Raw genomic sequence first — 25,298 nt, 5'->3', positions numbered from 1 at the left:
CAGCCCGAGCTGGGCAGACAAGCAGAGGTCCCTCCTTCGCGACCCGGCGGCAGCAGAGATAAGGCAATGGTGCAAACGGACACAGACTGGGCAGGCGGCCGAACCATGAAGAGCTGGTACAGGCGTGGTTAAATACTGCTTCCATGCGCTAACAGTCGCGGAAGGCGCGACGGTAGCGTGTCACACCAATCTATCTGGAGTGAAGGCAATGACCGCCTCCCGTGATTGGTAGTGGATCGAGCTGCATTTCTTCCTGGTTGCCGGTCGGATTGCATCGCACGGACGGCAGTGACTCGGAAGCTGCAGACGTCCACTAAGCTCCAGGGTCACTGATCGGCGCCTGACTGACTCCATAGCGTGACTTTATTGCAGTTTCGGCCTTTGACTTCTGCTTCAAGTTCTCCTATTGTTTTGTGCCACTGCAGTGTGTTGGCATGCCTCCAGAAGGCATACCTATCTCTGCATTGCTGTCTTACTTACTCCTCGGCTAATGACTCATGGATTCATTGCCCGCTGACAGACCTATGATTTTATTCTGTCCATTGGCTGTCTGCACCTTTGATTGTTCCCGCTTGTCAGTTTTCTTACTGGCCTCCCCCATTCTGCCCTCCAGGATGCTGAATTTTCCATCATATCCATGGTTTTTATTTGCAGTTTCACCCAATGAACGATCAATGCTGTGTAACTAATCGTTCTAGTCGTTGTACAACGTGAAATTTCCTATCTTTCAGGGATGGTGTTCAACCAGGGAACTTCCACTTCATTCTCAAGTCGGTTCCTTGTTGTAAAACCTTCCAGCATTTTCTACTGTCTGCTCAGCGGATTGTAGTCTGTTAGGCGTTGCTTCAAGTGTTTGTTTGCATTCTGAGTTGTTATGAAAGCGGCAACCCAAGAACAAGCCCACTTGTTTGTAATACGAATGCCTGGGCTTTTCTCAAGAGTCCCGAAGAGTTTGTGATTCAGCGGCATCCCTACTGCTGACAGTCAGACTTTAAATAGGACAACGCTTTCCAAGTGAAGCAGATACTTAGTTAAGCCGTACCTATCTGGTTTTTGGGAAAGTGTCCCCTCGTGCAGTGTGGGATCCGTACCAGATAGGGTTGATAGAAGATATAGAGAAGATCCAACGGAGAGCAGCGCGCTTCGTTACAGGATCATTTAGTAACCGCGAAAGCGTTACGGAGATGATAGATAAGCTCCAGTGGAAGACTCTGCAGGAGATACGCTCAGTAGCTCGGTACGGGCTTTTGTCAAAGTTTCGAGAACATACCTTCACCGAAGACTCAAGCAGTATATTGCTCCCTCCTACGTATATCTTGCGAAGAGACCATGAGGATAAAATCAGAGAGATTAGAGCCCACACAGAGGCATACCGACAATCCTTCTTTCCACGAACAATACGAGACTGGAATAGAAGGGAGAACCGATAGAGGTACTCAAGGTACCCTCCGCCACACACCGTCAGGTGGCTTGCGGAGTATGGATGTAGATGTAGATGTAGATGCCCTGAGCGCCTTGTCCTAAATCACTACAACAGAATTAATAGCAGGCGCGAAAAACTTAAAACTTGACTTAGAAGCTTCAATGATTTACACCGCCAAGGGACCGTGGACCTTAGTATACCTACCCGTTCCTGTGGTAAAGGGCTTTTAAAGTCGGGCAGACAGACAGACAGACAGAAGGACAGACAGATGGGCAGACAACAAAGTGATCCCATAAGGGCTCCGCTTTTACGGTCTGAAGCACGAAACCTTATATAGGAAAGAAAAATGTGGAAAGACATTGGAAGTTGTGGGTGAAAGTCGAATTTTGCCCCTGGTGGCATTTACCCTGGTTATGACACTGGTTAATACATTTAATATCATGTATTATATCGTACTTGAATACTCTTCGAGATGTTGTCCGATTCTTCAGTGGTGACTCTCTGGAGGTCATCCAGTGTGTGAAGAACATTCCTCGCGACGTTCACTGCAAGTTCCAACTAATTGTAAGACTGCTCTATCGAGTCGATGTCATGAGATACCATTTAGCACTCCCTTCGATTGACTGCTGTCTGCCGGGGGAAGATATTGCCTAAATGGACACGGTGTGCTCGCTCGTTATCGTCTCGAGAGACGAACACATCGTCGAAACGCCTGTCCCGAAACTGCACAGCGCTCAAGTTATCCTAGACAGCGACGAGAGGTATACATTTCTACTTGATACTGGCCCTAAACATGACTGACTTAGCACCACAATGTACCCACGCGACTGCGTAACTTGAGACGTACTCTTCCACGATGATCATCAAGCGACAGTCAAAGGCTGCACTCATCGCTGAGGAGAACCTGTCTCCATTAATCTACCTCCTTCTGCCACCACGGTGCTGAGAGATTTGTGCTGTTCCAGCATGCAGTGCTGCTGGGTTCTTGCCTGGGTGCCTACGACCCACAAATCTGTAGGTGACAGTCACCAGCTGATGTTGTTGACCACAGACGACTTTTATGAAGCAACTCTTCAATATTTTGTCTATTAGAAGAGCCTTTGGATCTTAAAATAACGTCGCCGTGGTGAACATCAATTCACCGGCAACTTCACGTGCTCTCACGAATGCAGACATTGCATGCCCTGATGAATGCACTAGGCACGCAATTTCGCATTTATCTCTGTTAAACATGTGGCTGTTCGTAACGATGGCCCGTAGTCGAAAGGGTATTGAGAAAGAGGTTCCCCACAAACAGAAGTTTGTGATGTGATATGCTGACAACTGGTTATCAATGTGTCGGCTGAGCAAAAAAGTTAGTATTTTTGGACGATGTTCAGTCAAGAGCTTCCATCACGAAGAAGAGTAGGTTATTAAGCTATTACTCTGTTAGTAACATGTTGTTGTTGTTGTGGTCTTCAGTCCTGAGACTGGTTTGGTGCAGCTCTCCATGCTACTCTATCCTGTGCAAGCCTCTTCTTCTCCCCGTACCTACTGCAACCTACATCCTTCTGAATCTGCTTAGTGTATTCATCTCTTGGTCTCCCTCTACGATTTTTACCCCCCCACGCTGCCCTCCAATACCAAATTGGTGATCCCTTGATGCCTCAGAACATGTCCTACCAACCGATCCCTTCTTCTGGTCAAGTTGTGCCACAAACTTCTCTTCTCCCCAATCCTATTCAATACTTCCTCATTAGTTAAGTGGTCTACCCATCTAATCTTCAGCATTCTTCTGTAGCACCACATTTCGAAAGCTTCTATTCTCTTCTTTTCCAAACTATTTATCGTCCATGTTTCACTTCCATACATGGCTACACTCCATACAAATACTTTCAGAAATGACTTCCTGACACTTAAATCTATACTCGATGTTAACAAATTTCTCTTCTTCAGAAACGCTTTCCTTGCCATTGCCAGTCTACATTTTATATCCTCTCTACTTCGACCATCATCAGTTATTTTGCTCCTCAAATAGCAAAACTCCTTTACTACTTTAAGTGTCTCATTTCCTAATCTAATTCCCTCAGCATCGCCCGATTTAATTCGACTACATTCCATTATCCTCGTTTTGATTTTGTTGATGTTCGTCTTATATCCTCCTTTCAAGACACTGTCCATTTCATTCAACTGCTCTTCCAAGTCCTTTGCTGTCTCTTGACAGAATTACAATGTCATCGGCGAACCTCAAAGTTTTTATTTCTTCTCCATGGATTTTAATACCTACTCCGAATTTTTCTTTTGTTTCCTTTACTGCTTGCTCAATATACAGATTGAATAACATCGGGAGAGACTACAACCCTGTCTTACTCCCTTCCCAACCACAGCTTCCCTTTCATGTCCCTCGACTCTTATAACTGCCATCTGGTTTCTGTACAAATTGTAAATAGCCTGCCGCTCCCTGTATTTTGCCCCTGCCACCTTTAGAGTTTGAAAGAGAGTATTCCAGTCAACATTGTCAAAAGCTTTCTCTAAGTCTACAAATGCTAGAAACGTAGGTTTGCCTTTCCTTAATCTTTCTTCTAAGATAAGTCGTAAGGTCAGTATTGCCAAACGTGTTCCAGTGTTTCTACGGAATCCAAACAGATCTTCCCCGAGGTCGGCTTCTACTAGTTTTTCCATTCGTCTGTAAAGAATTCGTGTTAGTATTTTGCAGCTGTGGCTTATTAAACTGATTGTTCGGTAATTTTCACATCTGTCAACACCTGCTTTCTTTGGGATTGGAATTATTATATTCTTCTTGAAGTCTGAGGGTATTTCGCCTGTTTCATACATCTTGCTCACCAGATGGTAGAGTTTTGTCAGGACTGGCTCTCCCAAGGCCGTCAGTAGTTCCAATGAAATGTTGTCTACTCCCGGGGCCTTGTTTCGACTCATGTCTTTCAGAGCTCTGTCAAACTCTTCACGCAGTATCGTATCTCCCATTTCATCTTCATCTACATCCTCTTCCATTTCCATAATATTGTCCTCAAGTACATCGCCCTTGTATAGTCCCTCTATATACTCCTTCCACCTTTCTGCTTTCCCTTCTTTGCTTAGAACTGGGTTTCCATCTGAGCTCTTGATATTCATACAAGTCGTTCTCTTATCTCCACAGGTCTCTTTAATTTTCCTGTAGGCAGTATCTATCTTACCCCTAGTGAGATAAGTCTCTACATCCTTAGATTTGTTCGCTAGCCATCCCTGCTTAGCCATTTTGCACTTTCTGTCGATCTCATTTTTGAGACGTTTGTATTCCTTTTTGCCTGCTTCATTTACTGCATTTTTATATTTTCTCCTGTGTACATGTAAAGTACTTAATTGTTTATGTTTAGATTAATGAAAGTTTTTATTCAAGAAACAAATCTGAGGGCTGAGTATGAGTAATGGCGCACAGGGCTATACAGTCAGGCAGAGAAAGACATTTTCAAACAAAGGCGTTTAAGAGAGTATTTCTTCATCTCGTGCATCGTAAAAGATAGTATGTATTTAAAAACTAAAAAGGTGATTATATCAAAGCCATAACATCTCAGGTTGCTGATATATGTAACTCATATTTCGAGAGATTATAAGAATGGAATAAAGGGTTCATTATTATGCCTAACTGAGATTGATAAAACGTTGGCAGCGGTTTTAATAACAGAATATTTGTAAATTACATTGTAGGAAATACTGCAACGAGGCCACATTTTTTCTTGGAAAGATTTTATTATACCATTACTAGTTTCTGGCCTGAGCTCATCGTCAGATGGTAGCGTTGAACTCTTGCAAGTTTTACACTTGTGTCCTTTGCTAGTTGTGTACTTTTACTGTTGTTTTTTATGTTCACTTTGATGTATTTTAGAATCACTTTTACAGGTACACAAATTTTGTTAAATGCTATAGCCAGTATTATTTTCAATAGCTGAAGCTAGCACTTCAGTAAGTTGCAGTATTTCCTACAGAATAATTAAAAAAGTCTACGATGTTGTCCAACCAAAATGGATAAAATAATGTCGTTATTATCCGGCCAGGTAAAGACAACTGTGAATGACTTCAGAAAGTGCAAGCTGACGATGCGCCCAGGCCCGAAACTTGTGACCTGGCTGCAGTATTTCCTACAGTGTAATTCAAATAAACAGCTGGGGATAAAATAAAACATCTACTGTACCCCATTGATTCTATAAAGAACACACACACTTGTAAGGTTGTGAATTACAACTCTTCACGGTAACGTTGATGTAATGTGCCACTATTGAGAATAGCGTCGAGATGTGAGAAAAGCACAAGTTAGATGGTAACTTAGACAACTTTAGAAATATTGACGAAGCTGCTGCGCCATCCATCATTGGAACACACTGAGACATTGATTCCGGTTACTCGCTAGTTGTTTCGATTCCGACGTTATTTAGAGTTTAACGCCTAAGAGTTGACGGAGGCTATAAGGTCTGTTCGTTAATAAAATATTTAAATGATTAGAAAAAAATTAGATGTGGTGTATAAGTTGGTAAAGTCTCCGTTCAGAAGGCAAGTAAGTTCTATCAGTGTTTTGCAATGTTTTAGACTGTAAACTAGTTTTGAGCATTAATTTTCCTATTTTTTTCACTTTAGATCCATTCTGTACCTTTAGACGTGGACAGATATTTCACTAATTTGGTGAAGGACACCATGAACTACCGAGACGCTCAAAAAATATCAAGAGGGGATTTCTTGCAACTTCTCATGAATTTGCGTGACGACCAGGGGGTAGCCGAGGGAGATCAACAAAAGTCGGCTAGTTCAAGTAAGTTACTCTATAGTTTGGAAAGAAGTAACACTAGTAAGTTAAAATTTTATTTTATATTGAAGCTGTCTCAAAAACTCATAATATTTCCACTCTTCTTTAAGTTCTTGTACGCTGTTGCTGAACCACTGTACAGGGTTATTACAAATGATTAAAGCGATTTCATAAATTCAGTGTAGCTCCATTCATTGACATATGGTCACGACACACTACAGATACGTATAAAAACTTACAAAGTTTTGTTCGGCTGAAGCCGCACTTCAGGTTTCTGCCGCCAGAGCGCTCGAGAGCGCAGGGAGACAAAATGGCGACAGGAGCCGAGAAAGCGTATGTCGTGCTTGAAATGCACTCACATCAGTCAGTCATAACAGTGCAACGACACTTCAGGACGAAGTTCAACAAAGATCCCGCGGAAGTCGACGAATAAAGCAAGCAGGGAGCTAAACGTACCACAGCCGACGGTTTGGAAAATCTTACGGAAAAGGCTAAAGCAGAAGCCTTACCGTTTACAATTGCTACAAGCCCTGACACCCGATGACAAAGTCAAACGCTTTGAATATTCGGCGCGGTTGCAACAGCTCATGGAAGAGGATGCGTTCAGTGCGAAACTTGTTTTCAGTGATGAAGCAACATTTTTTCTTAATGGTGAAGTGAACAGACACAATGTGCGAATCTGGGCGGTAGAGAATCCTCACGCATTCGTGCAGCAAATTCGCAATTCACCAAAAGTTAATGTGTTTTGTGCAATCTCACGGTTTAAAGTTTACGGCCCCTTTTTCTTCTGCGAAAAAAATGTTACAGGACACGTGTATCTGGACATGCTGGAAAATTGGCTCATGCCACAACTGGAGACCGACAGCGCCGACTTCATCTTTCAACAGGATGGTGCTCCACCGCACTTCCATCATGATGTTCGGCATTTCTTAAACAGGAGATTGGAAAACCGATGGATCGGTCGTGGTGGAGATCATGATCAGCAATTCATGTCATGGCCTCCACGCTCTCCTGACTTAACCCAATGCGATTTCTTTCTGTGGGGTTATGTGAAAGATTCAGTGTTTAAACCTCCTCTACCAAGAAACGTGCTGGAACGATGCTTTCGAACTCATTGATGGGGACATGCTGCGCTGAGTGTGGGAGGAACTTGATTATCGGCTTGATGTCTGCCGAATCACTAAAGGGGCACAAATCAAACATTTGTGAATGCCTAAAAAAACTTTTTGAGTTTTTGTATGTGTGTGCAAAGCATTGTGAAAATATCTCAAATAATAAAGTTATTGTAGAGCTGTGAAATCGCTTCAATCATTTGTAATAACCCTGTACATATGGAGAAAATAAACATAAGATAAATATAACTGGAACTGATACCATTAGAGAGAATCGACGTCATAATTTGATTAACAAGAGAATAGCCAATGACAATAATTCCAGTGGAACGACAAACGGAAACATCTGTAGAATAAAGAGTACTGCTGAAAGCGGTGAGAGGCATCTTAGCGCCTGGGATGCCTTAACGGGAAGGGAAACGTGGGCTGCTAGCTGCTGGGCAAGTCATCTGAGGTGTCGGGCCACGAGTGGTTCAAATGGCTCTGAGCACTATGGGACTTAACATCTGAGGTCATCAGTCCCCTAGTACTTAGAACTACTTAAACCTAACTAACCTAAGGACATCACACAGAACTATGGCCGAGGCAGGATTCGAACCTGCGACCGTAGCAGTCGCGCAGTTCGGACTGAAGCGTCCAGAACCGCTCGGCCACAGCGGCTGGCCCACGTGTGGTAGTCAGCTCATAACATGACCTGACATTTCATTTGATCTTTTTATTTGTGAATTTTAACTATTGTAACATGACAAGCCCTAGTCATAGGGGCCAGTATACTTAATAATGTGTAAATGATGTGCGCCGACAGCATACTTTCATTGGACAAATGTCACACCGCTTCAGTATTTGGTGTTTTTCCAACGCAAAGTTTTACTCACAAGCGTTTCTGAAGAAGATCCATAGAAGGCATGGTCAAAGGTTGAATAAAATCACATTTTGTTGCAACCGGTTGGCTGCTTTGGAGTCATTTACTGATACGTAAATGTGTTTATTAAATTTTTTGAAACTGAAACCATAAGGATAATTATCCGGGACGATTAGTAATACGTATAAACATACAATAACAGTATTAGTTCATTGTTCATAGCTTCTTAAAGGGGTTCTACACTAGTTAAAACGAACCACTTGCGTCATTTCACAATGTCTCATGTTCCACCTTTCTGTGTTTACAGAGGACATAAAGCTAAACACTGGGCAGCTTGCAGCACAGTGCGTAGTATTTTTCCTGGCTGGTTTCGAGACATCCTCAACGACGATGAGCTTCGCGTTGCACGAGCTAGCGCTCAATCCAGACATTCAGAAGAAATTACAACAGGAGGTCGATGAGACTATACAAAAATCTAATGGGCAGTTGACGTATGATGACGTTATGAACATGCCGTATCTTGATAAGGTTGTTTCAGGTAAGAACAATAAATTTGAAGAATAAAGTCTCTGTTTCTAGAGTTTTGCCTATGAATATCACTTAGTTATGTATTCAGTTTACTAGTACAACAGTATAATATAATTTTGGTCTTAAAATACCTTTTCGTATCGATGCTGTTTTTTGTTTTGTTTTGTAATTTTTGTTTGTAAAAAATGTAAAGCCTCAGTTTAGATCAGATTACTCATTAAACGAACCGCGCGACTGCTACGGTCGCAGGTTCGAATCCTGCCTCGGGCATGGATGTGTGTGATGTCCTTAGGTTAGTTAGGTTTCAGTAGTTCTAAGTTCTAGGGGACTGATGACCACAGCTGTCAAGTCCCATAGTACTCAGAGCCATTTGAACCATTTGAACTCATTAAACACTGTCTCGAATAAGTGGCAGGAATAGAGCCTTCGTAAGTCTGTCTCACTGCTAATACCACAGCGTTCCAAAAAGCATTGTTTACCGTAAAATTATGAAAACAATTACTAAAACTGCTGCTCCATTCTCTTTTACGTCTCCTGGTACTTTCCTAAAAAAAGTGTTACGCTATGAAATACTAACAGAACTTGGTGTTCGTGTTAAGATGTGCGGCACCACGTTCCATATGGTGTGTTCTGCTCGAAGTCCTAAATAATGACGAGACGACAGGAAACGAGTCGTGACTGTTTTGAACATAAGCCAAGCGTTTCTCTGCCACCTCACTCGATTTCCAGTATTACGATTAAGAGAAGAACAAAGTTGAACAATTACAACAGGAAGATTATTACGGGGAAAAACCGGCTCTCTGTGGAACTAATTACTGGATGAACCTCCTGTCTGTCGATGAGGTTGAATGCAATGGACTTCATCCATTTCCGCAGCTGGTTTGAATCGCGGTGAAATACTCGTGGGAGTACTGGCTCGTCACCACATAAAATACTTTAAACACCGGTATAATAAAATATTCGACGTTTCGACTGCAATGCGGTGGCCTTCTCAGAGCATAATATAATTTACCTCGATGAGGATAAATATATCGCGTTGCTACCACCTGTGTTAATTTTCTGAGGTACCAGAAAGGATTTCAATTAGGTTCACCGAAATTTATTTGTAAAAGTTTCTGTGGCACATGGGTTTCAACTCCAGACCCACAAATCTGTTACTTTTCATTCAGAATGCCCCCATCTGTCCGACTATTTGTTTATGACATGTGTACAGCTGTAGATTTAACGGTAGACTTGCCATCTACTCAACCTGATGACAGGAAATTGTGGTCCTCATATCAAAATTTTGTGTGTTACCAGAACTCTTTAATGAACTCCTAAGTGGATTTTTTTATATGAGACTCATCAGATTTATTTTGACCACAACCGTCTAGTAATATTTCAGAACAGCCGTAGATATTTCGATAGGTGTCTGAAAGCTATATGCATTAATATACTACAAAAATAGTATTGAACTGAACAAGAAAGTTTCTTCCTATCGTAACCATCTGAATAAAAATAAGTCACTAACTTAGTTAACAGAGAAAGGTTAGTAACATGTCGATTCATTGCTTTTCTTTCAATATTTTAAGCAAAAACGAATTAAATATCGTGATAAATGATATTTTCTGCAAATAAAAATACTAACTTTTTGATGAGTTATAATTACTGAAATAAGTAACTTCTTATATACTTGAAGCTCCTTTAGATACAAACGAGAATTAATATACTTGTTGTATTGATCCATAGTTCACTATTTCATTGTTTACCTCTTTCACGTTCACTTACGGATCATCACCATTTCAGTATCCATGGCAGCAGAAAAATATATGGACACAGATGAGATGGCGTGGGTCTCACAACAAAATAGTGTGTAAAGGTTCCACAGACGGTGTGCTGGGAGCATTGTATGGGCTGAATGCCTGACCCAGATGTTTCCTTGCCAGCGGCATTAGGCCGCGCCAATGAGTTCTTCCGCTGAGTGTTTAACAAGGGCCTGGCTGTCGCATCGTGTTGTGCTCTTGGTTCCGTGTGCTAGTTGGAATTTGGAGAACCCGCATTTGAAGCTGATGGCAGAATGATTCTACTGCTGCCAGCAGACAGTTTGTTAAGGACCGCGAGGGTAAGATGGGGGAAATTAGGTTTCTTACGGAGACTTTCAGACAATCGTTTTTTCCTCGTTTTATTTACGAGTGGGACGGGACAGGCAATGACTCGTAGTGGCACGAGGTATCATCCATCATGCACCGTACGGTGGTTTCCGGAGTATTTATGTAGATGTAGATCTAACAAAGAGACCATCCGGCAATCAGATTTTTGTAACTTTTGTATTTATGTTACGTGAAGTTCAGAACTCAAATTTCAATCTTTCTAAGCATTTCGATGCAACTCGCAAAAATTCTCAAGAAAATCGACCTTGAAATTTTTCGAGGAACTATAATTCTCTACAGTAAAGGCAAGTTTCATGACGATCTGCGTGGCTGAATCACTTCCGTCTGCAACGGCACGCAGTTTGGACGTCAGCATTTGCATGACAGGGATAATAGTACTTGCGTACTCTACGTTCCGTGCAACCATTTAGTGTTTACTCGTTGTCTTTGTGTTATCACTTTTTGTTCTTACGCATTAACGATTCCGGCCGCCTGTTTGTCATGGTGTCCGCCTCAGAAGGTGAGTGGTCAGCGCAGCGGATTGCTAACCGCAGGGACCCGGGTTCGATTCCCGACCGGGTTGGAGATTTTCTCCGCTCGGGGACTGTGTGCTGTGCTGTTCTTACGTTCGTGTCTTCAGAAGTGATATTCCACTGATGTGATGGCAGTGTGATTATGTCCCGAAAGTCAATAAATAGGGAAAAATAGTGCTGATTGTATCGAGAATGTTTCCCAGAAAATGCAGACTTAGTTTCGAATTAAAGAAGGCGACAAGAAATGTTCGACCAAATTAGTTAAAAGTGTATGACTGGATCGTGGAAGTAATTGGAATCGCATCAGATCAAGTTCACACTGCTTGACAGAGAGCTCTACTGCTATTTGTGAAGCTCTGAATCCTTGAGTTGCGGAAAGGAAGAAAACAATCCTAGTCCCTTCAGCCGCTATTTGAGTTTCAGATTGGGACTTTTTTTCTCTGAGCAGCAATAATGACATATTTGAAGGCTCCGAATTTGTTTTTCTTCCGTACTGCATTGACATTTGGCTGGATTGTGTCATCCGCCAGGCAGGAATATCTCGGCAGATGGAGGGTCTTGCCGGTATCGGAGTCCATCTATTCTTGTGTCCCTTCTGGCCTGTGTCGTAGACGTATTCTCCTGTGCAGGCAACTTCCTTCCGCTTTCCCTTTCGTTTCCTGCTTTACTGCTTTCTTTGTTTTGCTAATCGAGAGTTCGTATTTGCTGATCTGCTTGTTTTGTTTTGGCGACTTGCTGCGGTGCGTGCTGTGTATACAGGGTCGTCCATTGATAGTGACCGGGCCAAATATCTCACGAAATAAGCGTCAAACGAAAAAACTACAAAGAACGAAACTCGTCTAGCTTGAATGGGGAAACATGATGTGGCTATGGTTGGCCCGCTAAATGGCGCCGCCATAGGTCAAACGGATATCAACTGCGTTTTTTAAAAATAGGAACCCACATTTTTATTACATATTCGTGTAGTACGTAAAGAAATATGAATGTTTTAGTTAGACCACTTTTTTCGCTTTGTGATAGATGGCGCTGTAATAGTCACAAACGTATAAGTACGTGGTACCACGTAACATTCCTCCAGTGCGGACGGTATTTTCTTCGTGATACATTACCCGTGTTAAAACGGACCGTTTATCAATTGCGGATAAGGTCGATATCGTGTTGATGTATGGCTACTGTGATGAAAATGCCCAACGGGCGTGTGGTATGCATGCTGCTCGCTATCCTGGACGACATCATCCAAGTGTCCGGACCGTTCACCGGATAGTTACATTATTTCAGGAAACAGGAAGTGTTCAGCCACATGTGAAACGTCAACCACGACCTGCAACAAATGATGATGCCCAAGTAGGTGTTTTAGCTGCTGTCGCGGCTAATCCGCACATCAGAAGCAGACAAATTGCACGAGAATCGTGAATCTCAAAAACGTCGGTGTTGAGAATGCTACATCAAAATCGATTGCACCCGTACCATATTTCTATGCACCTGGAATTGCATGGCGACGCATTTGAACGTCGTGTACAGTTCTGCCATTGGACACCAGAGAAATTACGGGACAATGACAGATTTTTTGCACGATTTCTATTTAGCGACGAAGCGTCATTCACCAACAACGGTACTGTAAACCGGCATAATATGCACTATTGGGCAACGGAAAGTCCACGATGGCTGCGGCAAGTGGAACATCAGCGACCTTGGCGGGTTAATGTATGGTGCGGCATTATGGGAGGAAGGATAATTGGCCTCCATTTTATCGATGGCAATCTAAATGGTGCAATGTATGCTGATTTCCTACGTAATGTTCTACCGATGTTACTACAAGATGTTTCAATGCATGACAGAATGGCGATGTACTGCCAACATGATGGGTGTCCGGCACATAGCTCGCGTGCGGTTGAAGCGGTATTGAATAGCATATTTCATGACAGGTGCATTGGTCGTCGAAGCACCGTACCATGGCCCGCACGTTCACCGGATCTGACGTCTCCAGATTTCTTTCTGTGGGGAAAGTTGAAGGATATTTGCTATCGTGATCCACCGACAACGCCTGACAACATGCGTCAGCGCATTGTCAATGCATGTGCGAACATTACGGAAGGCGAACTACTCGCTGTTGAGAGGAATGTCGTTACACGAATTGCCAAATACATTGAGGTTGATGGACATCATTTTGAGCATTTATTGCATTAGTGTGGTATTTACAGGTAATCACGCTGTAACAGCATGCGTTCTCAGAAATGGTAAGTTCACAAAGGTACATGTATCACATTGGAACAACCGAAATAAAATGTTCAAACGTACCTACGTTCTGTATTTTAATTTAAAAAACCTACCTGTTACCAACTATTCGTTAAAATTGTGAGCCATATGTTTGTGACTATTACAGCGCCATCTATCACAAAGAGAAAAAAGTGGTCCGACTAAAATATTCATATTTCTTTATGTACTACACGAATATGTAATAAAAATGGAGGTTCCTGTCTAAAAAAACGGAGTTGATATCCGTTTGACCTATGGCAGCACCATCTAGCGGGCCAACCATAGCGCTATCTGGTTTCCCCCTTCAAGCTAGACAAGTTTCGTTCTTCGTAGTTTTTTCGTTTGACGCTTATTTTGTGACATATTTGGCCCGGTCAGTATCAATGGATCACCCTGTATTGTCCGCTGCCTGTTGCGGTTCAAGAGGCGCTTGCATGTTGGTCGGTGTGACTTCCTCTGCTGCTGCCTAGACTGCTTTTCTGTAGTTTTTGAAACGTCCGTTTCAGGTACCGGTTTCGCTCTCTCTTGCCGCTCGATTTGTTCTAAATCAAGTACCTCTTCGTCTGTGCTGCTTCCGTCTCACAGTCGAAGCCTCTTGTTTTCTAATAGCTGCACATCAGCTATAGTAGGTGGTTTTCCTGCTACCAGTTTTGAGGGTAACAGGGAAAATCTGCACATGGTAGTTTTGGCTTCCGTATCCATCACTTGGTTCTCCATCACAAGTTCAGCGACGATCAGTTCCCTGCGTTGCTCTAACGAATTTTTTGAAACGAAGACTCGTCTTGCGAAAACCGTTCTTTGAAGGCCACATTCATTACAGATGAAACAAGTTCGTATCCGTGGACCGTAAGTAACATGCACCTTTCATCCACAAACCGTTAAATGAGAGGGAATATTCTGCCTGACACGCATTACGGATTTGTTTCACTCCTCCATACTTATTTAAAATCTTTCAAGTAACAGTTCTCAACCTCAGGAGGCAGGGTACACAAGCGCATATTTTTGTACTCTAGGTCAGCGTTTGGAATTATGACAGTACTCACAGAGGCGTCACGGTAGCGGAATTGTTTTCCCTCCGTTTTTGAGAGAAATCATTTCCAACAACACAGGGTTCAAGAGCTTCACGAAAAAGCAGTAGAGCTTCGTGCCACAGTAAGCAGTGTGAAATTGATCTGATGTGATACCAATTACTTCCGCTATCGTGCACTTCTAATGAACTTCGCTGAACATTTCTTGTTGCCTTGTCAAATTTGAAACTGATTGTGCTTTTTCTGGGAAACATTCTTGATAACATCGTGACTAACATGTGGCCGAAAACGCTACCACAATAGAACACGACACACGATAACAGAAAGATAACGAATAAACACTAAATGGTTACACAGAACACAAAGTAAACTTCTCCTATTCATGGCTTGCAAATGCCACGGCGAAGCGGAACTGACCAACACAGTCCGTCGTGAAAACCACCTTAACTATAGGAAATAAAAATTCTTTAGAAAACTTCAAAATCGTTTTCCTTGATAATTTTTGGGTGTTGCATCGAACTGCTTTGGCCAAAAAATACTTGAGTTTTGAATTACACGTGGGTGGACTCCTCGTAAGCGAAAAACCAGTCAACTGGAAGACGGCTATCGAGAACTTAAGTGCTCACCAGTACGCATCATCAAAAGAGGCACACGATATAGGGTTAAAACTCAATCTGTCCAAAACCATACCCTTCTGATTGCTTATTCTAGGCTCATTAGCCCGAAATATCGGGAGTATATCATCATATTTAATTCTAAATTGGATAAATATATATATCTCTCTTTCGGCGAAGAGTCTAGGGTAATAATGAAAATCTAAAGAGGGCTGAACTCGTAGCTGCGACGTACGAGAAAGTATTACCGTCCCTGCATGCCCTACAAAAATATAAAAAGCTGTCCCCTCTCCATCTGACAACGAAAGCTGTACAAATTGTTGATTACAGCGATTTTATTCTGCAACTTGATTCCTAGGAAGGCTCACAGCGCTTAGAACTTGTGATGACTGCCTGCGAACAGAATTTCTGTGGCATTCGATTTTTAAATATATTTCACCGTCTTACGCACAGATATTCTGGCTAATATCCATACACTATCTCTCCTCTACCGTGTTATCAACATATAAAGTCTCTCATATCTCTCTTCTACCTTAACGCTCTTGTCGGAACAACACAGCAGAAACATTCGTTACCATTAGAGCAAAATCCTTTGTGTCCTACTCCATCGTCCAATCGCTATTGCGGGGGCCTTTTCGGCACCAGAAACCCTATTCTGGAATTATTTCCCTTTAACATCAAAGAAATGAATAACATCTCCTGTTTAATGACATATCTTCTAAAACTACAAGAATGTCTGTCTTTGTTTTGTACACACTCGTTACTCCATTACAGCTATTAGAGTACCAGTGTTTCCAACCACACCTTCCTCTTTAAGCACTTAGCTAATGCAGTCTGCATAAATTTCTCCCCTTCAAAACTCCTTCTGCCAGAAAACATCATTTGAGATAACCTGTAATCTTGTATCTGTTGCTACCACTATTATTGATGATATTCCTGTTGGGTGTGCAGCCGAATTATGAAGTAATTTAGATACAATATTTCTACAGTCTTCTTCAGATAAGAACGCTGCATGCTAATCACGCCGGCGAGATGGATAGAGGAAATATTGTGTATAGGTGACTGCATGATCTGTCTGCAGACCCGACGAGACCAACATCAGTTATCACGTTGACCGTCGCGGAGTAGTAAAGGATTTTTTAACGCCAGCCGCGGCGTCTATATATATAGGTCATCTGACGATCACGTTCTAATTTCAGTTGCTCGTTCTATGTTCTTTTCTTTTCTTACAGTATGTTTTCATCAGTTCACTATGTTACTTCTTTCTGTCTTCAGACCATTTTGAACCAGTCTTATTAGCTACCCTCCCTTGGAATCCTTCCATTTCCAATACTTCTCCCTGAAAGGCTTCTCTGTTGTTTATAATTTCTGTTTTTATGTTGTTTCTCTCTAAATCCTTTTTTAGTTCGTTGATCCAACTTGTTCTGGACTTTTTACTTTACAAACATTTGAAAATATTATTTGTTAATCTGCTATCTTGCATCATGTTTAAAAAACATGTATTCTTTATCTCATTACGTTTGAATTTTTTTTTATTTTTTTTTTTACATTTTGGTATATTTCAGCATTACTTCGTAATTTCTAACCTTCTGCTGTGTTTATTGGTACTAATATTTTTCTTATAATTCACCTTCCCCCCATGAACCATGGACCTTGCCGTTGGTGGGGAGGCTTGCGTGCCTCAGCGATACAGATAGCCGTACCGTAGGTGCAACCACAACGGAGGGGTATCTGTTGAGAGGCCAGACAAACGTGTGGTTCCTGAAGAGGGGCAGCAGCCTTTTCAGTAGTTGCAAGGGCAACAGTCTGGATGATTGACTGATCTGGCCTTGTAACAATAACCAAAACGGCCTTGCTGTGTTGGAACTGCGAACGGCTGAAAGCAAGGGGAAACTACAGCCGTAATTTTTCCCGAGGGCATGCAGCTTTACTGTATGATTACATGATGATGGCGTCCTCTTGGGTAAAATATTCCGGAGGTAAAATAGTCCCCCATTCGGATCTCCAGGCGGGGACTACTCAAGAGGATGTCGTTATCAGGAGAAAGAAAACTGGCGTTCTACGGATCGGAGCGTGGAATGTCAGAGCCCTTAATCGGGCAGGTAGGTTAGAAAATTTAAAAAGGGAAATGGATAGGTTGAAGTTAGATATAGTGGGAATTAGTCAAGTTCGGTGGCAGGAGGAACAAGACTTCTGGTCAGGTGACTACAGGGTTATAAACACAAAATCAAATAGGGGTAATGCAGGAGTAGGTTTAATAATGAATAGGAAAATAGGAATGCGGGTAAGCTACTACAAACAGCATAGTGAACGCATTATTGTGGCCAAGATAGATACGAAGCCCACACCTACTACAGTAGTACAAGTTTATATGCCAACTAGCTCTGCAGATGACGAAGAAATTGAAGAAATGTATGATGAAATAAAAGAAATTATTCAGAGTGTGAAGGGAGACGAAAATTTAATACTCATGGGTGACTGGAATTCGAGTGTAGGAAAAGGGAGAGAAGGAAACATAGTAGGTGAATATGGATTGGGGGACAGAAATGAAAGAGGAAGCCGCCTTGTAGAATTTTGCACAGAGCACAACATAATCATAACTAACACTTGGTTTAAGAATCATGAAAGAAGGTTGTATACATGGAAGAACCCTGGAGATACTAAAAGGTATCAGATAGATTATATAATGGTAAGACAGAGATTTAGGAACCAGGTTTTAAATTGCAAGACATTTCCAGGGGCAGATGTGGACTCTGACCACAATCTATTGGTTATGACCTGTAGATTAAAACTGAAGAAACTGCAAAAAGGTGGGAATTTAAGGAGATGGGACCTGGATAAACTAAAAGAACCAGAGGTTGTACAGAGATTCAGGGAGAGCATAAGGGAGCAATTGACAGGAATGGGGGAAATAAATACAGTAGAAGAAGAATGGGTAGCTTTGAGGGATGAAGTAGTGAAGGCAGCAGAGGATCAAGTAGGTAAAAAGACGAGGGCTAGTAGAAATCCTTGGGTAACAGAAGAAATACTGAATTTAATTGATGAAAGGAGAAAATATAAAAATGCAGTAAGTGAAACAGGCAAAAAGGAATACAAATGTCTCAAAAATGAGATCGACAGGAAGTGCAAAATGGCTAAGCAGGGATGGCTAGAGGACAAATGTAAGGATGTAGAGGCCTATCTCACTAGGGGTAAGATAGATACCGCCTACAGGAAAATTAAAGAGACCTTTGGAGATAAGAGAACGACTTGTACGAATATCAAGAGCTCAGATGGAAACCCAGTTCTAAGCAAAGAAGGGAAAGCAGAAAGGTGGAAGGAGTATATAGAGGGTCTATACAAGGGCGATGTACTTGAGGACAATATTATGGAAATGGAAGAGGATGTAGATGAAGATGAAATGGGAGATATGATACTGCGTGAAGAGTTTGACAGAGCACTGAAAGACCTGAGTCGAAACAAGGCCCCCGGAGTAGACAATATTCCATTGGAACTACTGACGGCCGTGGGAGAGCCAGTCCTGACAAAACTCTACCATCTGGTGAGCAAGATGTATGAAACAGGCGAAATACCCTCAGACTTCAAGAAGAATATAATAATTCCTATCCCAAAGAAAGCAGGTGTTGACAGATGTGAAAATTACCGAACTATCAGCTTAATAAGTCACAGCTGCAAAATACTAACACAAATTCTTTACAGACGAATGGAAAAACTAGTAGAAGCCAACCTCGGGGAAGATCAGTTTGGATTCCGTAGAAACACTGGAACACGTGAGGCAATACTGACCTTACGACTTATCTTAGAAGAAAGATTAAGGAAAGGCAAACCTACGTTTCTAGCATTTGTAGACTTAGAGAAAGCTTTTGACAATGTTGACTGGAATACTCTCTTTCAAATTCTAAAGGTGGCAGGGGCAAAATACAGGGAGCGGCAGGCTATTTACAATTTGTACAGAAACCAGATGGCAGTTATAAGAGTCGAGGGACATGAAAGGGAAGCAGTGGTTGGGAAGGGAGTAAGACAGGGTTGTAGCCTCTCCCCGATGTTGTTCAATCTGTATATTGAGCAAGCAGTAAAGGAAACAAAAGAAAAATTAGGAGTAGGTATTAAAATTCATGGAGAAGAATTAAAAACTTTGAGGTTCGCCGATGACATTGTAATTCTGTCAGAGACAGCAAAGGACTTGGAAGAGCAGTTGAATGGAATGGACAGTGTCTTGAAAGGAGGATATAAGATGAACATCAACAAAAGCAAAACAAGGATAATGGAATGTAGTCTAATTAAGTCGGGTGATGCTGAGGGAATTAGATTAGGAAATGAGGCACTTAAAGTAGTAAAGGAGTTTTGCTATTTGGGGAGCAAAATAACTGATGATGGTCGAAGTAGAGAGGATATAAAATGTAGGCTGGCAATGGCAAGGAAAGCGTTTCTGAAGAAGAGAAATTTGTTAACATCCAGTATTGATTTAAGTGTCAGGAAGTCATTTCTGAAAGTATTTGTATGGAGTGTAGCCATGTATGGAAGTGAAACATGGACGATAAATAGTTTGGACAAGAAGAGAATAGAAGCTTTCGAAATGTGGTGCTACAGAAGAATGCTGAAGATTAGATGGGTAGATCACATAACTAATGAGGAAGTATTGAATAGGATTGGGGAGAAGAGAAGTTTGTGGCACAACTTGACCAGAAGAAGGGATCGGTTGGTAGGACATGTTATGAGGCATCAAGGGATCACCAATTTAGTACTGGAGGGCAGCGTGGAGGGTAAAAATCGTAGAGGGAGACCAAGAGATGAATACACTAAGCAGATTCAGAAGGATGTAGGTTGCAGTAGGTACTGGGAGATGAAAAAGCTTGCACAGGATAGAGTAGCATGGAGAGCTGCATCAAACCAGTCTCAGGACTGAAGACCACAACAACAACAACAACATAAAACTTCCTGGCAGATTAAAACTGTGTGCCCGACCGAGACTCGAACTCGGGACCTTTGCCTTTCGCGGGCAAGTGCTCTAGAGCCCGCGAAAGGCAAAGGTCCCGAGTTCGAGTCTCGGTCGGGCACACAGTTTTAATCTGCCAGGAAGTTTCATATCAGCGCACACTCCGCTGCAGAGTGAAAATCTCATTCTGGAAACAACAACATAGTTTAATGCCAGGCATTCGCTTGCATACAGGCACTCTGCCTTCACTGCTGTGTTGTAGCAACTATTTTTGCATTAGAACTTTTTATTGTAGAGGTCTTTGGTTATACCATATGCTCTCCACATTTTATACAACCTTTCCTCTATTGCAGATTTTTCCAAAGCATTGTCTTGAATTGTCTCCATTATATATTTGAATTTTTCTACTCTCTCTACATCTGTTTTCAGGAATTTTGTACCATCCTTAACTTTTGTTCCAAATTTTGTTTTTTCTGCAGAAATTCTTAAGCCACTTCTGTTGGCTATTTCTTCTAAGAGGTTTATTTGTTTTATAGTAGATGCCACACTAGCGCAATGTATATCAAAATCATCTGCAAATGCACGACAATTGATTTGGATATTTTTGCTTTCCCTTCCTAACCTAATAGGCGAGATGTTGCGTTCAGTAAGTATTTTGTTCCAAAATGTCTCTGTTTCCTCTAACATACTATTAAAAACAATTGGGGGTAGCCCGTCAGCTTGTCGTGCCCCTGTCTTTATTTTGAAAGGCTGTGAAATTTCAGCCTTTGCAGACTGTACATGTAAGTGTTTCACGGGTTGGGTTTGTCGGTTTAGGCTTTACGCCAAATTCCCGAGCTATTTTATCTATAGTTTCTCTGTCAACAGAATCAAAAGCCTTTCTGAAATCCATAAACGTAAATACAATGTCCCTTGAATTAAGTAATATGTGGTGAATTACTGACTTGAGATTAAATATTTGTCCAAAGCCTGACCTTCCCGTCCTAAAACCACCGTGATATTGACCTAAATGACTGTCTAATGTTGTGTATATTCTGTTTAATAAAATCTTGGAAAATACTTAATACATTCCTGGCAATATTAAATTTATCAAATGTTACTTACTATTACTTTGTATTACTATTTATCATATTAATACTATCGACATTTATAAGTAACTACTCGTATTTTTTTAAAAAATAAAGTATTTGTGACTCCCTAGTATTGTGTAAGAGATAGTCTGAAGGTCTTAATATGATCAAGTTATATACATAAATGAAGTAAAATATTGGAACCACGTACGATTGCACTTCGACGAAGGGTGAAAAAAATGGTTCAAATGGCTCTGAGCACTATGGGACTTAACTTCTAAGGTCATCAGTCCCCTAGAACTTAGAACTACTTAAACCTAACTAACCTAAGGACAGCACACACATCCATGCCCGGGGCAGGATTCGAACCTGCGACCGTAGCGATCGCGCGATTCCAAGCTGTAGCACCTAGAACCGCTCGGCCACCCCGGCCAGCGAAGAGTGAAATGGGAACTATTAGCCTCCTGTAAAATGGACGAATCAAAAACAGCCCCATGATCATTATGAGGACGCAGGTCTGTAGTGTGAAGTGGCGCCTGCACGTCTTTTTCAGAGACGCTGCGGAAGTATCCGCCGGTACCAACGCTGAACCGCGAGGTGACGCAGGAGTACAAAGTGCCGGACACGGAGTGGGTGATGGAGAAGGGCACCTCGGTCATCATACCCGTGCTGGGGCTGCACTACGACCCGCAGTATTACCCACAGCCCCAGCACTTCGACCCCGAGCGCTTCTCGGAGGAACAGAAAAACGACAGGCACGACTTCGTCTACCTGCCGTTCGGTGATGGCCCACGTGTTTGTATTGGTGAGTATCAGTAACTGTGACTTCCTTTCAGGAAAAAAAAAAAAAAAAAACAACGGGAATAGACCAGCCTTCTACATCGCACTCTATTCATGGGTCACTTTTAAGGAAATCTAAATAGCTCTACCCAAAGTTTTGTATCAGCAGAACAATTCGCTTTCAGTCTCTGTTGATCCATTGTGGACAATGGACAGCGGGTGGTCAACTGTTTAACAACGAAATTCGCCAAACTGCCATGCAGCTGAGACGTTATTTTATTTTATTTTCGCTACCAGTTTCGGCAATTCATTATGCTATCTTCAGGCCCCATATGCATCTCTCAAACCTAATCGATATATGTACTGGGACCATACGTTTCTGTATTTCGTGAACTTGCAGCTCAAGTGCTTCCTTCGAAGGGAGCACAATTGCAGTCAAGTTTTCGAAGCACTTGAGCTACGAATTCACGACATCCAGAAACAATGGCCCCAGTTCGTCAACATCGATTACTTTTGAGGGGTGTATATGGGGCCTGAAGATGGCATAATGAATTGCCGAAACTGGCAGTGAAAATAAAATTAAATAACATCTCAATTGCACGACTGTTTGGCGAATTACATTGTTAAATGAAGTTCGCTTTCGTTCTCCTTTTCTCTCGGTCAAGTTCCATTTATCTGAAAGTGACACTGCTCACAAAAGGACTGCGATATGGTACTGGTGCGTGGTGTGCAATTTACTGTCTATTAATCGTTGGTGATAGATTTTTGGAAGTTGACCTGTGCATTCATTCTGAGTTCTAGTAAGACGGAACAGGAATAGACATTGATAGAGCAACGTTAAAGTAAAGCCTGGTTTGCACGACGACGTTTGGTTGCGTGGAATGAGTTGCACGCAAGTGGTTTCACATATGACTGTAGACACGGAGACATCAGTATACACTTCAGTTTCGTCGTTTTGTCGGTCCCTGAGTCGTGTCTGAAATGAAAGTTTTGGCAGCTGCAAGTGGCACGAGTTGTGATGGAGTTAAAGCTTGTTGGGTGGAATCGCTACATAAGAAAAAAATAAGAAACGTGTTTCGATTCGTGACTGGATGAAGAAAAGACGTCAGCTCGATTGCTCAGCATCCTTGCTGAAATAATTTATAACGGAAGATCCAAGAAGTTCTTTTAATTATCGTAGAATGTCACCGGAACTGTTCACTTTTTCTAAATAGAGTTAATTATGCAATACGGAATAAAGGTAATGTAATGCATGAAGTACTGTCGCCAGAACTGAAATTACGTATCATATTGCGTGCATTATAATCGAGAACACTCGGCATGCTATAAGATACGGTTTTAGTTGGTGATGACGCTATTTCATTAACACCAATAATTATTAACATTAACAGTAATAATTATTAACATTAGCAACAATATTTATTCGAAGCAGGCCGCATTAAGAAGAGAATGGTTTGCATACTACTCTCTTGAAGCTAGATCTGTACAGTGGCAACAGTTCAAAATTTTAACATATGTGAATGGGGAGCACTGCAGCGAAGTTTTAAATAGATGAATATTGAATGCAGCTTCTTTAATTTGTATACCCTTCCCTCCTGTCAACAATATTCCTTAACAAACAGTTGGCCAACTCAAACGATGGGATTTTAGTCTTGTAGACGAGAGCATTACCACAGCTAGAATTACACTTGCTTGTATTTTTCTTAACTCAGTTGTATATGTACTCCTAACTCAATAAATGTTGCCCAGCAGCTCATATATTGTCAAACCATCTATGTTATTTATAGCACATGACGGTCTCAGCTGCAGCAATATGTTGCTTATTTTTGTTATCAGTACCACTGATATCCCACAAACATCTATGCAAAGCATAGATATCGAAAAAGCGAACATTATTCTCAGTTTCTCACTTCATATTTCAGTTTGTCTACACTCTACGAACACACATAACCTCAAACTCATGCAACTAGTGTCGCCAAAGTTGGAACACGCCGAAAGTGTTTTTGTTTCATCAACGAGTTGAGCAAACGCGTGGCGCGCATGCGCAGTGGCCGGTAGCGCAGTTGCCTGCAACCTAGTGTCGTCGTGTAAACTAGGCTTAAGTAATGTAATTTTCTACTGTCGTTAAGCCGTTTTAAATACCTTTATTGTTTAGTATAAGGAAGCTAATTAACACCATATCTACAAGACGTCACAGAAGCTGCAAAGCTGGCTTTTATTTGCAGATTAATTTCAGCATTTTGTAATAAAAGGGAGCCAGCTATCTTGAGGGACAGATTCTTTCGCAATACGTGACGTCACCAAGAGTTCTTTTAGAGACACATTCAGTCGCGTGGCACTCAGAATTGTGTACTCGTACACGTAACATTTAACAAACAATTCAAGATATGAAGCATCTATTATCGTGGCGTGATGGCTGGTTTACGAATGATTGAAGTATTGTGAGCCCAGTGCCAAGCAGTTATGTACTCCGTGTCGTGTTTCTCGCACTTTGGCAAGTGGCGTAACGGTTTTTGCTCATCAAGATGCGTTAGACGTGACCTTGGAAAGAAGTACGAGTAAACCGTTGCGCTGTTTAGCACCTCACACTGGTGCGTCAGTCAGTAAATCAGATACTGTTGCACATCGTCGGCACTGCAATAGGCTCTTGCAGTCTCTGCATTATGAATGGGTTTATACTGAATTGCTCATATTTTCTGATGAAACATGGCTGCCTTTATCGAGGAAAGTAAATTTTCAAACCAACCGACGCTGAAGTACTGAAAATCATCATCGGTTACACGAAGAGCCTCTGCACGATGTGAAAATAGGAATCTTGTGTGCTGCTAGAGCGACACGAAATGTTGGGCCGATCATTTCCATCAGACTAAAACCTCTGGTACCTTGGTATGTGAACAATATACTTCAGTTCTTTTTTCAGATAACTAACAACTACTGAAAATACTTGCGGTTATTTCATGCTGAATAATACAAGAGAATGCACCGCCAATGTTTCTACGACAGAATTACCGGGTGTTTTTGATGGTAGCCATTATCCTATGTTAAGGAAACATCAGTTCTGAAGTACTAAATGGTGCAATGACGTTTTCGGACTTCTGACCAACGCCGCTCTTACTTCGTCTAATTCGGGTAAACATCGGACTTCTTACCATGGCCGCTCTTCGTCTAATTCTGTCAAAGGCCGAGGAACAAGACATGGTGTACGTTGCGCAAAATGTCGCACACAGGCAGTATACAGGGTGTGACAGGTAAG

At 41.8% G+C, this 25,298-nt stretch overlaps 1 protein-coding gene across 1 annotated transcript in view; it reads left to right on the top strand.

Moving 5' to 3' along the window:
- LOC124797988 (probable cytochrome P450 6a14) overlaps positions 1 to 25,298 on the top strand; it is a 113,641-nt gene that overhangs the window by 86,215 nt on the left and 2,128 nt on the right. Inside the window, exons 4-6 of the mRNA XM_047261167.1 lie at positions 6,032 to 6,203; positions 8,479 to 8,709; positions 21,819 to 22,070. Of these exons, the coding sequence (XP_047117123.1) occupies positions 6,032 to 6,203; positions 8,479 to 8,709; positions 21,819 to 22,070 (655 nt within the window). The remainder of the gene's footprint in view (positions 1 to 6,031; positions 6,204 to 8,478; positions 8,710 to 21,818; positions 22,071 to 25,298) is intronic.

This window comes from Schistocerca piceifrons, chromosome 5 (assembly GCF_021461385.2).
Source record: "Schistocerca piceifrons isolate TAMUIC-IGC-003096 chromosome 5, iqSchPice1.1, whole genome shotgun sequence".
Classification (NCBI taxonomy): Eukaryota; Metazoa; Arthropoda; class Insecta; order Orthoptera; family Acrididae; genus Schistocerca; species Schistocerca piceifrons.
This window is presented reverse-complemented; position numbering and strand designations above follow the sequence as displayed.